The sequence below is a fragment of the Malaclemys terrapin genome, chromosome 6 (assembly GCF_027887155.1).
Source record: "Malaclemys terrapin pileata isolate rMalTer1 chromosome 6, rMalTer1.hap1, whole genome shotgun sequence".
NCBI lineage: Eukaryota > Metazoa > Chordata > Testudines > Emydidae > Malaclemys > Malaclemys terrapin.
This window is the reverse complement of record NC_071510.1, coordinates 103,345,770-103,360,782: the sequence shown is the minus strand read 5'-3', so window position 1 is coordinate 103,360,782 and position 15,013 is coordinate 103,345,770. Positions and strand designations below refer to the sequence as shown.

The 15,013-nt window shown below is 39.4% G+C and overlaps 1 protein-coding gene across 1 annotated transcript in view; it reads right to left on the bottom strand.

Annotated features, from left to right (window-relative positions):
- Positions 1-15,013, bottom strand: part of HCN1 (hyperpolarization activated cyclic nucleotide gated potassium channel 1) — a 314,353-nt gene that overhangs the window by 144,270 nt on the left and 155,070 nt on the right. Inside the window, exon 3 of the mRNA XM_054033158.1 lies at positions 7,296-7,457. Within this exon, the coding sequence (XP_053889133.1) occupies positions 7,296-7,457 (162 nt within the window). The remainder of the gene's footprint in view (positions 1-7,295; positions 7,458-15,013) is intronic.

Sequence of the window (15,013 nt, the reverse complement as noted above, 5' to 3'; positions counted from 1 at the left end):
TACTTGGATATTTCTGAAAAATCCAACCACTAAGCCTAAGAAACACAGGAGGTGGGGTGTGGCTGAACAATGACGATAAAAAAAATTCCAACAGGAAAAAATAGCCAGAAAAAAGTAAGATCTTCTTTAACTACTGTATACCAGTAATAGTAAACCCAGAGAACACTCAATGGATCAGCAAGACCACCAAATTGTGAAGGGCACTGTAGCGAGGGGGTGTGGCCACCCTCCCAGATGGACGGAGGGACAGCCACGACCACCCCTTGGTGGGCAGAGCCAGGACACCCATGCCCACCCTGCTAGAAGCAGAGGGGCGGGACAAGAACTAGAAATATAAAAGGCAGGCATTCCAGCTCAGTTGGACAGGAGTTGCCAGAGGAGAAGGACGTCTCCCACCCGCTGCTGGAGGTCGGATCTGACAGCAGCCGGTACAGCGCCCAAGACCCGGAGGGACGGCCGGAGCCGCTGGGCGCCAAGGAAATATTGGAGCTGCCTTTAGTTGTTTACACTGATGAGATGAACGACGACTCTGGGACTCACGGAGTGTAGGAAATGGCCCATGAAAGCCAAATATAGTTTGGCTGTGTTGCTGACTGACAGTCGGTCAGAGTATTGCGGCCGGATTCCCTGCTGAGCCCATGGTGGACCACTCTGACACTGTTAGGGCCTTGGGCTGAGACCCAGTGGAGTAGGGTGGGCCCGGGTCTCCCTGCGCCTTTGCACCCCACCTGCGGGCAGCAGGCTAGCCAGTCTAGGCCAAAAGGCCTGTGTTTGTCGGTGGTCTGCCAGAGCCAGAACCCCCGACTGTTTGCTGCCTGGCCCTGACTACAGGCAAGAGCCCGCTAACTGTTTGGTGCTCCACCCTGTTGGAGGTCCTGGGTGCCTAGACTCATTACTGCTCTGCCCTAACTGCAGTATAGAGTTCTCTGTTTGATGCCCCACCCTGCCTGAGGGCCTGGGCTCTGAGGTTACTGACTGCTTTATCCCGCTGAGTGGCAGAGGCCCCGGTGTTAATTCCCCCCTGAACTGTGCCCCTCCAGAGGCCTTGTAGCGAGGGTGTGTGGCCTCCCCCCAGACAGATGGAGGGACAGCTGCGCCCAGACACTATCAAGGAGGTTAAGGAAATATTTGTGAGACAAATAGCTAAAATGTAATGTGGGGTACAGATTTGTTTGAGTAAGAATACCACCATCATCAGTTGCATAAACTAAGATAAAATTACGAAGGTTATAAATCTTCATTTTTATCATCAGCTAAATTATAGAGAAATGTCCCTTTGTGTAGTCTGATGAAACATGAGGATTTTGCACTTTCCTTTGAAATATCTGTCATTGGCCATTGTCAGAGACAGAATAGATGTTACATAGGAACAAAGGAATTGCCATACTAGACCAAACCTATGATACAACTAGTCCAGTGTTCTGCATCTGATAGCAGCCAGCGCCAGATGATCCAGAGGAAGGTACAAGAAATCCCATAGAAGAGATGTGGGGTAAAATTTGTGCTTGTGAAGGCCTCATCAAAATCTCTAATTAGAGATTGGCTTAAACCCTGCTGTTTTTCTTTGTTGAGAAAATAACATTGGATTTTATATTTTGATTGCCCATTGAGACAATGGGCTTTTTGTTGGACGCAGAGTTGCTATTTTTTCTGTCACAACATCCACTATATTTCTCTCTCTCATTTACACCATGTTCATCACCATGGTACCTAAGCACCAAACAGAGATCATGTAATGTACACGGGCAGATCCTTGTTTCCATCTTTGTTACTGGTCTCTTTACTGTCGCCACCACAACCAGCAGTCATTTTCTTTAACATGTTATATACACTTATTATGCACAACAATACCCACACACCTCACATTAAAAGAACAGTAACATTACAAGTCAAGCACTCAAAAGTTTGGAAATGCCAGAATTAATTAAGTCTTAATCCAACCCCCTTGTGATAGTCTTTAATTTCTTGTCTCCTGCAACCTTCCTCTGTCCTAGTGATGTCTTTTCTCCATCCCTAGCTCCTTGTTCCAAGTTCCATTCTTCTCAAACCAACTCTTCACTCCTCAGGCTTTTTATCCCAGTCTGTCACCTAGCCAAGGCAGACCTAGTTGTCCTCTCTGGGCTCCCCATCTGAGTCTTCTTGCCCAGCCAGTCCTCATTCTTCCCTCCCAGCTCCTCATCAGTTGTCTCTCCCTTCCATGCTGGCTTGCCAGTTGTTCTCCCACATGCTGCCCATTTCTCTCTCTCCCCAGTCTCCTCATCCAATCTTGTTCACCCCACTAAGCATACACACACTCCTCCCTGGCTCCTAGTCCCAGTGTATTTGCCTAGCCAGTCTCAGTTCTTCCCTGTCCCATTCCTCCCACACTGAGTCCCAGCTACAGTCTCCTTGTTCAACTAGTCCCAGTCTTCCCCTAGTTTCTCCCCTGATTTCAGTCTTCCCTCCCAACTGGCTCCAAATACCATCTGCTCCCCATTTCCCTCATCAGCCCCAGTCTCCCTGCCCAATGAGTTACAGCCTCCCCTCTCCCTTAGATCCTCTGGTTTCCTTGCCCAACCAGTCCCAGTCTTCCCTCCTGCCTCTTTACCTAACCATTCCCAGTCTTCCCTCCCCCCACCCCACTCCTAGTCACAGTTTCCCTTTCAATCCCTCAGTGCTGTCTCAGCTATTGACATGGAGCCTGGTGAATCTACTCCTTCCCCATGCCCAGTCACACACAGGAGCTGTGAGGGGATGAAGCATGCTCAGTGAGGATAAACTTTGAAGAGTTTACCTACTCTACTGACCATTGAAATTTTTCAAAGGCTTATAAATTAGCCAAATTTGGGTGGATTCCTGGAGATGGCAAAAGGCACAAAGGCCACTCCTTTGCCATATTATAAGTTCCATGACCTTCTCAAAGAAAATACCATCCACATTCTTTTTACCTTTTCAAAAAACATTTTCCCCTTATTCTCAGAAATGGCTGAACCATTTTGGCTGTAACTTTCTAGAAAAGTTCAGCCTGAGAAAGACACAAATGGAATCCTAACAATGGTATTGCTCCATTACTAGATGGAAAGGGTTGAATTGTCAATAATAATGTAGAAAAGGAAGACATGTTCAATAAATATTTGTATTTGGGGAAAGAAGCCCAGATGATATATTCATAGATGATGATGATGAAGAAATACTTTCCATTCAAACAATAACTAAGAAGAATGTTAAACAGCAGTTTAAGATAGAAGTTTTTTAAATTGGCAGGTCCAGACAACAGGCTTCAAGCATTTTAAAAGAGTTGGCAGAGGAGCTCTCTGGACCACTAATGTTGATTATTCAATAAGTCTTATAATACAGGCGGGGAATTTCTGGAAGAAAGCTAATATTGTGACAATATGTAAAAAGGATATTTGGGACCACTCAGGTAATTACCGGAATTTAAGTGTAACATTAATCCCTGGCAAAATAATAGAATGGCTGATATGGGGCTTGATTAAGAAAGAATTAAAGGAAGGTAATATAATTAATGTCAATCATCAGTGTCTTATGCAAAGCAGATTTTGTCAAAACTAATTATCTTTTTTAATGCAATTACAAGTTTGATTGATAATGGCAATTGTGTTGATGTAATATACATAGACTTCTGTATGACACTTGACCTGGTATCACAGAACATTTTGATTGAGAAACTAGAAGAATACAAAATTAACTTGGCACATTCCAAATTGATTAAAAATGCTGGCTAGCTGGCTAACTGATAGATCTCAAAATGCAATTGTAAATGAGGAATCATTGAGCAGGTGTGTTTCTAGTGGGGTTCCTCGGGGATTGGTTGTGGGCCCTACCCTATATAACATTTTTATCAATGACCTAGAAGAAAAACATAAAAATAATCACTAATAAAGTTTACAGATGACACAAAAATTGATAGAGCAGTAACTAATGAAGGGTGAAGGTTAATGAGACTGAGTGATCTAGATTTCTTGGTTAGCTGGGCTCAAGCAAACAATGTGTGTTTCAATATAGCTAAATATAAGATCATACATCTAGGAACAAAGAATTGAAGCCATACTTACAAGATAGGGGGGCTCTATCTTGGGAAGCAGTGATTCTGAAAAGGACTTCTTGGGAGAGGGGGGAAAGGGAGGGGTTGGTGTCCTGGTGGATAATCAGCAGAATGTGAGCTCACAGTACAACACTGTGGCCAAAAGGTATAATGCAGTCCTTGGATATATAAACAGGAAAATCTTGCGTAGGAGTAGGGAGGTTATTCTGCTTCTGTATTTGGCTCTGTGGTGACTGCTTTTGGAATACTGTGTCCAGCTCTGAGGTCCACAATTCAAAAAGGATGTAGATAAATTGGAGAGGGTTCAGAGAAGAGCCATGAGAATGATTAAAGATTGGAAAACATGCCTCATAGTGACAGACTCATGCAATCCAATCCCTTCAGTTTAACAAAGAGAAGTTTAAGGGATGATTGATCGACATTTACAAGTACTTAAGTGAGGAACAAAAATTTGATAATTGGCTCTTCAATCTAGTCAACAAAGTTATAACAAGATCCAAGGGCTGGAGGTTGAATCTAATCAAATTCAGACTAGAAATAAGGTGCACATTTTTAACATTGAGGTTAATTAAGCATTACAACAACCGTTAGCGCAAGAGTTGTGGTGAATTCTCCATTACAGATAAACATCCAACCTTGATTTTAAAATTATCCAAAAGATATACACTAGTTCAAACAGGAATGAATGCAAGGAAGCTGCGGCCTGTGCTATACAAGAAGTCAGACGAAAAAACATGGTGGTTGTGGGTACAACTACATTGATTTGCATTGCACCAACTTATGCCACCAATGAATTTGTACCAAAATGGGTAGTGGAAACAGTGTAGGGATATTGTTTCCCACTTTTCTTCTTACAGGCATTTTCTAAACATCTGGTTGACATTCTTTTATTCAGTAAAAAGATTTTCCTCCTTTATTCCTGAAATTTATTTTTGCTATATAAAATTGTATTTACTTTTAAGTAAAAGACTATAAAATGATTTCTCGAATTTGAAAAAAATGATTTGCCCCTTTGTATGCTTCATACGAACACAAAGATATCTGTATAAAATATTTTTTCTTTGATTAAGAACATCTCCCTCTTCAGCTCTTAAATTCTAGAAATGACAGGTTGGGGGTGGGAGGCTGTCTCTTTGCAGTGTTGTTCTCGCCTTGTTGGTCCCAGGATTTTAGAGAGACAAGGTGGGTGAGGTAATATCTTTTATTGGATCAACTTCTAGTTGCTGAACGAGACAAGCATTTGTGCTTACACTATTGTGTACCTGTCTCTGTACTGTCTTTCTCTCCCTTTTATATAATAATGTGCTCAGTAAATGGTGGGCTTCAGTAAAGCTGTTTATATGCATAGTGTTTGGCTCTGGAAAAACATGAGCTTGGAAACGTTCTCAAAACAACAGCCTCATTTCAAACCTGCAAGGCTTTCATTAGCTGAAAATAAGGCCAAATAACTTAGTCCATTCTTACTGTGGTTGCATATAATGACGTATTTTAGTAACAAAAGGTATGAAACAAAATATAAGTGCTGCCACTATTGACAACTAAAGGGATTTTTTGTTTGTTTGTTTTGCTGTGTGGCTCCATTGAGTATCAGTAGCGTAGAATTGCTGCTTTTAGATCTGAGGCTTTTTGGTTCAAATCCCAGCAGAGAGATTCCTTGCTTAAACACTTCCTTGATGTTGTCTGTACCATCAACAAACTGAGACAGACACTGCCAAAAATTGTTCCATTTATTGGATTCATTCACTTGACAATTTGCCCAGTTTCTGTGACATTTGGCTTATCTATTTCTAAATGGATTTGTTTGTTTTTGTTTTTATTTTACCTTGATCACATTTCCCCTTCCACATACGCAATATTGTGTTGTTCCACATAATAATAAGAAATCCTAATGGTGGAATATATTAAAATGGGAAAAGTTTAATTTTAGCATCTTTTTAACAGATTTCCAAGTGTATCAACTATTCTTCATCATCTGAAGGCTTCAACACAAACACCACCTAGCTCTTTGAAGCTGTCAGCCTTCAAGACAGTTATCAAAGCTGTGTGGCTCCATTTCTCTTACAACAGATGAGAAGTAACACAAATGCAGCCAAGTTCTGCCCTTGAACTAGCACTTCATACACACACACACACACACACACACACACACACACACACACACAATCTTCCAAGTGAAGTAAATCCTTAATTTTTCCTCACTGTTTGTTAGGAAAATTTTCCATGGAAATTTGGCCAGAGTAAATGCTAAGGAAAAAATTGGGAAACAACTTCAGGATTTGGTTTAAAGGATGTTGTATTCATGTAACTGAGGGCAAAACTGGACTAATAACACATGGGTAAAATGTCTTTTTAATAGACCTGGTGGGATAATTTACAAAACCTTTTCCTGTTGAAAAATTCCAGTTTTTTGACAAAATGTTCATAGTTAAGATTTTTCAGGCCCAGGATGTCATTTCTGGTGAGTGAGAAGGAGAGTGCAAGAGCCCAGAACATACAGGTACCTGGTGGTTAGGGCAGTTAGTTGGGATGCTGGAGACTCTGCGTCTGCTATGCCCAATTCAAAGCATAGACTTGAACCTGGGTCTCCCACATCCCAGGTGAGTAGGAGACCCAGATTCAAGTCCCAGCTCTCAATTAGACATGCTGTTTCTCACCTTCTCCTGTTGCCACCAGGGCTGCCCAAAGAGGATTCAGGGGGCCTGGGGCAAAGCAATTTTGGGGGCCCCTTCCATAAAAAAAAGTTGCAATACTATAGAATACTATATTCTCGTGGGAGCCCGTGGGGCCCGGGGCAAATTGCCCCACTTGTCGTCTCCCCCTTTCCCCCCCCCCCCCGCCCGGGAGGCCCTGGTCGCCGCTTTGGAACAAAATCAAATTTTGAATTTTTTGTAAAATGGAAATCTTTTCTGGCCAGCCCTACCTACTGGTCTTTTTTAAACTTCATCCAACTTTCTTCTAGGTAGTTTGCTGAGAGAGTGGGGATTGATAGATAAAGACGATTTTAAAACTGAAAGATCTTCTGATTTTGAACAGTCATGGAAAACAACTAGTTCTAGCTGTGATTCGGAGGTTCGGGTTACAAAAAGTTAGTAGTCAGTCAACCAACAAAAGAAAAAGGCAATCTTAAATATTAACATGTAGTGCAATGTATTACTATATAAACTTTTTAATGGAAAAAAAAGTAACTAGCAGTTTACTGACAATTTAGAAGAATGTTTGAAAAACACAATGAAAAATGAACAATACTTACAACCATACCATTTAGGGACACCCAGCAATCTGGTGGGAAATCCTGAAGTAATGGTACTAAGAACTGAAGACAACCATCCCAGTGGCAAAGAAGTAGCATCATTCCAATTAGATTAAAGATTCTCACCACAGCACTAGCCAGATCATATGTCATATGGAAAATCTGGGGGGGGAAATTACAAATTATTTAGATGAAATTCAGGTAATACAACATGAGATTTTCTCATCCAAGCAAACTAAAGAGAGGCAAGCACATTGTGATTTTCTTACTATACTTTGGGATTAATTTATAATATAAAATCACATCACCATATTCCACATATAATGCCAATATTTTGCACTTCTATAGTGCCTTTCATAGATTCATAGACTTTAAGGCCAGAAGGGACCATCATGATAATTTAGTCTGACCTCCTGCACATTGCAGGCCACAAAACTTCACCCACTCCTGTAATAGACCCATAACCTCTGGCTGAGTTACTGAAGTCCTCAAATCATGATTTAAAGATTTGACCTGAGGATCTTTAAGTGCTTAACAAATATGAATTATGCGTCACCAGTGAAAGCAGTTATTACCATTTTACAGATAAGCAGACTAAGGCATAAAAATGCTAAATTCCCAGTGTCATGCAGAAGACAATGACAGAACAGAACAGATTCCATGAATCCTACCCCTTAGACTATACTATAATACCTACAAGAGCACAATTCCCCAAATTTTCACCTCCATATATGGTACACTGTGCAGTGAAGGAGATGTCCAGGTATAAAAACCAGCTTTATATCTTTATTTCATCTATTTAATCTAATGTCATATAATTTAATCTATATTAAGATATCTGTCAATGTAATATTTAAGCATCTTCAAATGAGAAATTTCACAAGAATTTTTCTTCAATCTTTCATAGTTGTTTTATGCTACTATATCTCTGTGTGTGTTCAGTCCCTTTTCAATATGTGCTACATATAAATGGAGAAAATGAAGAGTAAGAAATAGCCTTTAATCATATTGGGGTCATATTCCTGTATTCTTTATTTCCCAATTCAGTACACAAACACCTGCCCTACTATACCACAATCATAGAGATGGAAGTGTAGATTTCATGGTTATTAAACACTATTAATTTTCCTAATGTATTGCAATTTACAAAACACCTGGACCAACTCATTATAACTTGGTGTGTTCAATTAGTCCCTTCATTGCTGGACAAAAATGCTTGTATCTGCATTATCCATTACAACGAAAAAAACCCTATATAATCACATGCGTGAGAACATGCAAATACCCATACGCCACATTATTAAGGGCAATTTTACTGGACCTAATTAGCATGTTCAGAAGCAGACACTTTCTTCACTGACATAGAAAATAAGAATTATGTCCCACACCTAAAGGAAAGGTACTATACACAAGTATCTTAAAACATTTTCCAAACTATTAATATTTTATGTGAATCAATTTAGCTACTCCTGAAATGCAGCCTGCTACAAGGTAAAATGTGCTACCTGTTTAACAGTGCACACCAACATTATCCAACAGTTCAGGTAAGAAGGTGAAGAAGGCCCTGTCCAAACAAAATTTGAAGGGATTTTTAAATAGAATATAATTTCCCATATGAAATTGAGTTAGGAAACCTGAGTCCTTACTGCTGAAAAAGGGCAACAGTTTCCCACAGCCACCCAGAATGAACTCTCCTGCAGGTGGACATAGAGAGTAGCAAAGGAAAATAAGAAAAAAAGACAAGATGTAACTGCTCTCAAAAAAGACTGGAGGATGGAACAAGAAAAGGGAAGACCATACAGTCCTCCAAAAATAAGCTTCCTTTTGAGGGAGGGAAGAAGGAATAAAGATAATTATGCTGAGGATGATGAACAAATATGCAATGGGTTTAGCATATGAAAAAAAATCTACATCATATTACTGACATTACACAAACACATTGTGTACTGTTACACTGAATCTATGAATGCCATTGAAGCTCAGTTGAAACTATATTTACTGAAGATCCTGTTGATTTTTACTCCAAATTATAACCTTTTACATGATACATTAAGAACCTCCTTGACATAGTAAGAGGTCAGACTACATAATCATAATGTTCCTTGGCCCCTTCTGGCCTTAAAATTTGTGAATCAATTAGACTTACAAACCAAATACAATGATTTCAAAAATTACCTCCATAGTGTATTTTTCAATCTAAAATCCAAAACTACTTAGGATATTTAAACACTTATCTAGATACTAATGTTATGTATAAAGTATTTTTCTCTCAGCCAGACTATTGTTAAAACATTTGTCCCAAGTCCCAATTTTGATAGAAATGGGTGACAGGTGCTTATAACATTATTCAAAATGTCATGTGTTACCCAAATACCATTTAATTCCTGTCAAAACTCAGGCTGTGGTATTGTAAATTCATGGAGAAATTACTGCAAATCGGAATAAACAGAAAAAAATTGGTTTTGCTGTTTAGGAATTTTAAATAGAGATGTAATTGTTGTATTTTGATTAAAAAGTTGTGTGTTTTGTTGCATGGAATGCACCTAGAAACTAGGCAGGAAATAACTTTATTTAAAGTAATTGACAGTAAATAATATGGAATATGCACTATTGAGGAATGCCCCAAGCTAGGCTGCAATTGAGCACCTGTCTTCCTGTCAAGATACATTTACTGCAACCAAAAACACTTCTGGAGGTGAAATTCCAACCCTATTTAATTGGGAGCCTGGCCGCTGACTTCAGTGGAGCCAGGATTTCAGCCAGAATACCTATTTCTAGTCATGATAAACAAATCTGGGAAATTTAGTTAGTAGCAATACATGGTTTGCACGTACTTTGCACCTTCACCCAGACTTTCAAATGTTGTACTAACATACATGGTAACATCTCTATTTTACAGTTGGAGATACTAAAGCAGAAGATTAAAAGTTAGATGTTTAGAAGAGATCTGTCAGCAATTGGGCCATATTTTCAAAAGGAGCTTGACTTTCATTTACACACCGAAGTAAGTGGTGAGATTTTCATTTTAAAAAAAAATCAATACATTGGGTGCTGAGTTTTTCAGAAAATTTGGTCAGAAGCGTGACAATAGGAGTTGAGTGTTGAGATCAAAATCTTCCTCTTTCTTAGATGCCTAAATGAGAGCATAGCTCTTCTGAAAATACTGTCCTTATTGTTGGTGCTGAGCATTTGAAACTCTGGCCCGATGTGACTTTCCCAAACTCACACAGCATTATACTGCCAGAGCTGGGAACAAAACACAGATCTCCTAACTCTCATCCCTCTACTCTAAGCACTACTTTAGACCACAAAGATGGTTGTGCATATACCCACTAGACATGAATGCATAAAAATTGATTAGCCAGAGCCATTTCACTTGGGCTAGTTCCACCTTTCGCATAGTTTTGGGTTGGGGAAGGGCCTGACAAGCAAAGCTCAGATCTTGATTTATGCTTTCCCAAAGTTTGGAGAAGTTTATTTTTATAGATTCATAGGGCTGATCTACACTGGGGGGGGGGAGGGAGATCGATCTAAGATATGCAACTTCAGCTACGAGAATAGCGTAGCTGAAGTCAACGTATCTTAGATCGATTTACCTCGGGTCCTCACGGCACGGGATCGATGGCCGCAGCTCCCCCATCGACTCCGCTTCCGCCTCTCGTTCTGGTAGAGTTCCGGAGTTGACGGGGAGCGTGTTCAGGGATCGATTTATCACGTCTAGACGAGACGTGATAAATTGATCCCTGATAGATCGATTACTACCCGCCAATCCGGCGGGTAGTGAAGACGTACCCACAGATTCTAGGACTGAAAGGCACCTCGAGAGGTCATTGAGTCCAGTCTCCTGCCCTCATGGCAGGACCAAATACTGTCTAGACCATCCCTGACAGACAGTTATCTAACCTACTCTTAAACATCTCTTTGTGTGGACCCTTTAAACTGGATATTACTCATTGAGGTGATGTGGGGAATATATAGGGGAATGCATAATAAAGCAAGTGAGTGATTGCACTACCAGGGAAATTTACATGAACTATTGTAGGGTATTAACATGACACCTACATGGTTACAGTAACAATAGTAGCACAAGGCAACATCAGCCCCTGGTTGCCTGTGAAACTGCTTACTGACCCAATGTGGCTCTTCCAATGAGCCACAAGGATTAGTATAAATAAGGAGCTATCACAGGGACAGGCTAAAATTTAAACCTAGTAGTTGAGGCACTCTGCTCAAATCTTTGGGCCTTAACGAGGGATTGTGGCTGGGTCTGGGATTATGTGTGCAAACTAGGAAACCATTAGCTTGGCTGGATTTGGCAAGGACTAGCCCAGTGCCTATCCTGTAACAATGGCTGGCCTGAATAAAGTTGTGTCCTTTTGTCACCGTGCAAGTATGTCTGTCTCTTCATTAGTGGTGTGCCTTTTTAACAGTGATCATACATTATAAGAGCAATAGCACGTGTTGAAAATTTTATGTGAATCCACACTCCATAAGAGGAGTGAATTGTCAGTATGTAACACTTTCATTGTTTGTGAAAGCTTTCACTCAGGGAATGACTCCTGTATTTCTTAGTATTCAGGATCAGTATTACACATGCATTAATGTGTTCTAGATATCATCTAGATAGCTTAGTGTGGTATATTAAATTAGCATTTCAACCATACTGTTTATCCATCCTATTTTAGCACTCCTATTCATACATATTCTATAGTTTTATAGTGCTTAACACAATATCTTTGTGCTGTACAAAATTACCTTATGAATATCAAAGAAATAATAAAAATCCTCAAATCATCCAGTGCACATATTGGAATAAATTTTCAATGAAAAAATTATTTTTAAATGAAAATTTTAATGGATTTTTTTTGTTTCTTTTGCAGTTTTCTGTGTGGTTTTTGTTTTGGGGGTTTTTTTTGTTTGTTTGTTTGTTTTGTTTTTTTGATAGAGGCAAATAACCAAGAAATGTTCTGATTTGGGGATTCTTACCATCTACTTTTTTCCTTTTCTCAGTGGCAAGATGGAAACAAGTGAAAAAAAGGGGAGGAAGGGTAAAGAAACAAGTGGAGGGGGAAAAAACTCAAAATTTTGGTTTTCAACTTTTTGTTGACAAATACATTGGTTTCCTATAAAGTTTTGAAGAAAAAAATTAAAAGTTTTCCAAACTTTCCTCCCAAATATTATATTTTGACAAGCTCTCTAGAAGCTAAACCTCCTGAAAAGGTCCATTTAAATAGACAAGTTTCACAACATATCCTAAAGATCTATACATTCAGAATCTGGGCAAAAAGGGTGAAGTAACAAATTCCAGATTTAGACAAGCCTTCATTGAAAACAACCTTCCACTGGGCCCTTCCCATCTATACGTTGATGTTGCAAGCCACTGCACCCTGAAGGATCCATTATCAATATAAAACAGGTAGTGAGATGTGAGTTCTCAAAATACCTGGATTCCAAACTATTGAGGATTTTACAGAACATCACCAGAACCCTAATTTGAGTTTGTAAATGTTTTAGAGACACAAACAAACAAAAACCTGTACATGTGTTAAGCCCCTTTGACTACAATGTGTCCACTGGCTTTAACACTACTACATTCAGTCATAGTACTGATAAAGACTCCTTTGATATATTTTTCACTAACAGGACAGAAAACCGATCTCAGAAATCGGTTACGTAACATTTTCTATTTGCATAGTAGAACAATTGTCATACACTGAAGTAAATTAATAACCATAACAATAATGTTTACTGGAAGACATACCGGTACACATACAAGGTATCACAAAGTACTTTACAAACATTCATGAGTTAAGCCTCACCAAAACTCCTAGGAGATGTATAAAATGGGGACAACAAACTTTACCTATAGGGTAATAGAGATACAGAAAGTTAAGAGAAATCTATAGTCTTTCCAATTTCAACCATTATTGATTTGGCCAAACTGCAGCAAAGAAGGCATACCAGTGACAGGAATAGGACTCAGGTCACCTAACTCGCATTCTGTGGGACCAAGAGTTTAAGCCAGATCCTTTGACATTAAAAAAGACACTGTCAAGATAAAATTAATAGCTAAAACTTTAAACCTTTGTACCTAAAGTTAGGCTACTAAATCCATACTCAGACATCTAAATATAAGTGGCCTGATTTTCATAAGTGCACTCCACCTACAAATCCTGTGAGAGCTGCAGGTACTGAACACCTCTGAAAATCAGACCACTTTTATTTTGGTACTTAAATGTGGACTGAGGAATCTCACTTATGCACCAAGGTTTGAAAAATTTGGATTTAAACAATTTTTACTAACACCACCTTAAATTACGAAAACGGGGAAAAAATAAAACCTAATGTATCTTCCACTGTTTTTCTGTCTTTGTTTACTATTTGTAGTTAACTCTGATTAGACAAAGATACTACTGCTTCTGACTATTTGCCCATTTTACTATCTGGCTTTTATGCACTAACAATGCTAAAATGTACAGTTTGCAAAAACTTCAGGAAACTGTTTACCTATAAAAATCTGTTTTTGCTGATTTCTTAAAAATCAAAATCATTTGTATATTAATTTTATAACCCTTTTCCATAACACTTGAACCCGAAGTTTTCTCCCTAAACTAAGTTGACAATGTCCCTTTAATTTAATATGGCTGAAATATAACTTTTGGGTGAGTTCAGTTATGAATGTTTTGGCAACATCTACTTGTTAAGAATAGGAATTTGCTCTAAGAGTCAAAGAGCTTCCATGATTATCTCAGTTTTCAGTCACACTTTAGTAATGACTCTTTTCACTCCCATGTGTGAAGGATAAAGCAGGAGTGCTTGGAAAATGTTACAAACTGTGATGCCATGGAATTTGTTCAGCTACCTCTTCCCCAAAACGATTTTGTAGAACTGCCTTGGTGCCAAGGGTGCTCAATATTGAAAGACTGGCACAATTGGCAACAGTATCTTTCTTTTAATTCTCAGATCATGATTTGCATCATGCTGCAGGCAACATGAGATGACACTTGAACTAAAGGAATCTATACACAGAGTCTGAAATATTAAATAGCCACTGTGGGCAGATCTGAAAAGTTGATTGTTGACAGTGATTCCGAGTGTTTTCTGAAATCAAATCTAAAGCTCAACAATAGAACATTAAAACAGACTGCTTGGAATAAATATTAGTAATAAAAATTACAGTCTTTTTGCTTCCTTCTCTGCATCAGTCTGAAATTACTGGTTTTATCCTTCAGAACAGCACATGGAGACAGACTGAAAACTGTAAGATCCAGAATCTCCTATCTGAGCTTAGTTTTCATGTGGTCTCCAGCAAGATAATAGTTATATAGTGGCAAAGCTCCACAATAAATAAAATAATTTAAAGAGGGAGAGGGAGAGAGAATAAAGCCTTTCTTTTGGACACCATTTATACCGGCTTGAGGGGGCCCATTTAAATCAATATGAGCTCTTTGGGATTCTCTACATCGGGGGTTCTCAACCTTTTTCTTTCTGAGCCCCTCTCCCCAAACATGCTATAAAAACTCCACAGCCCACCTGTGCCACAATAACTGGTTTTCTGCATATAAAAGCCAGGGATAGCAAGCTGGGCAATTGCCATGGGCTCCATGCCACAGGGGGCATCATGAAGCTAAGTTGCTCAGGCTCCTGCTTCAGCCCCAGGTGGTGGGGCACAGGGCCCCAGGCTTCAGCCCCATACAGTGGGATACAGGCTTTCTGCC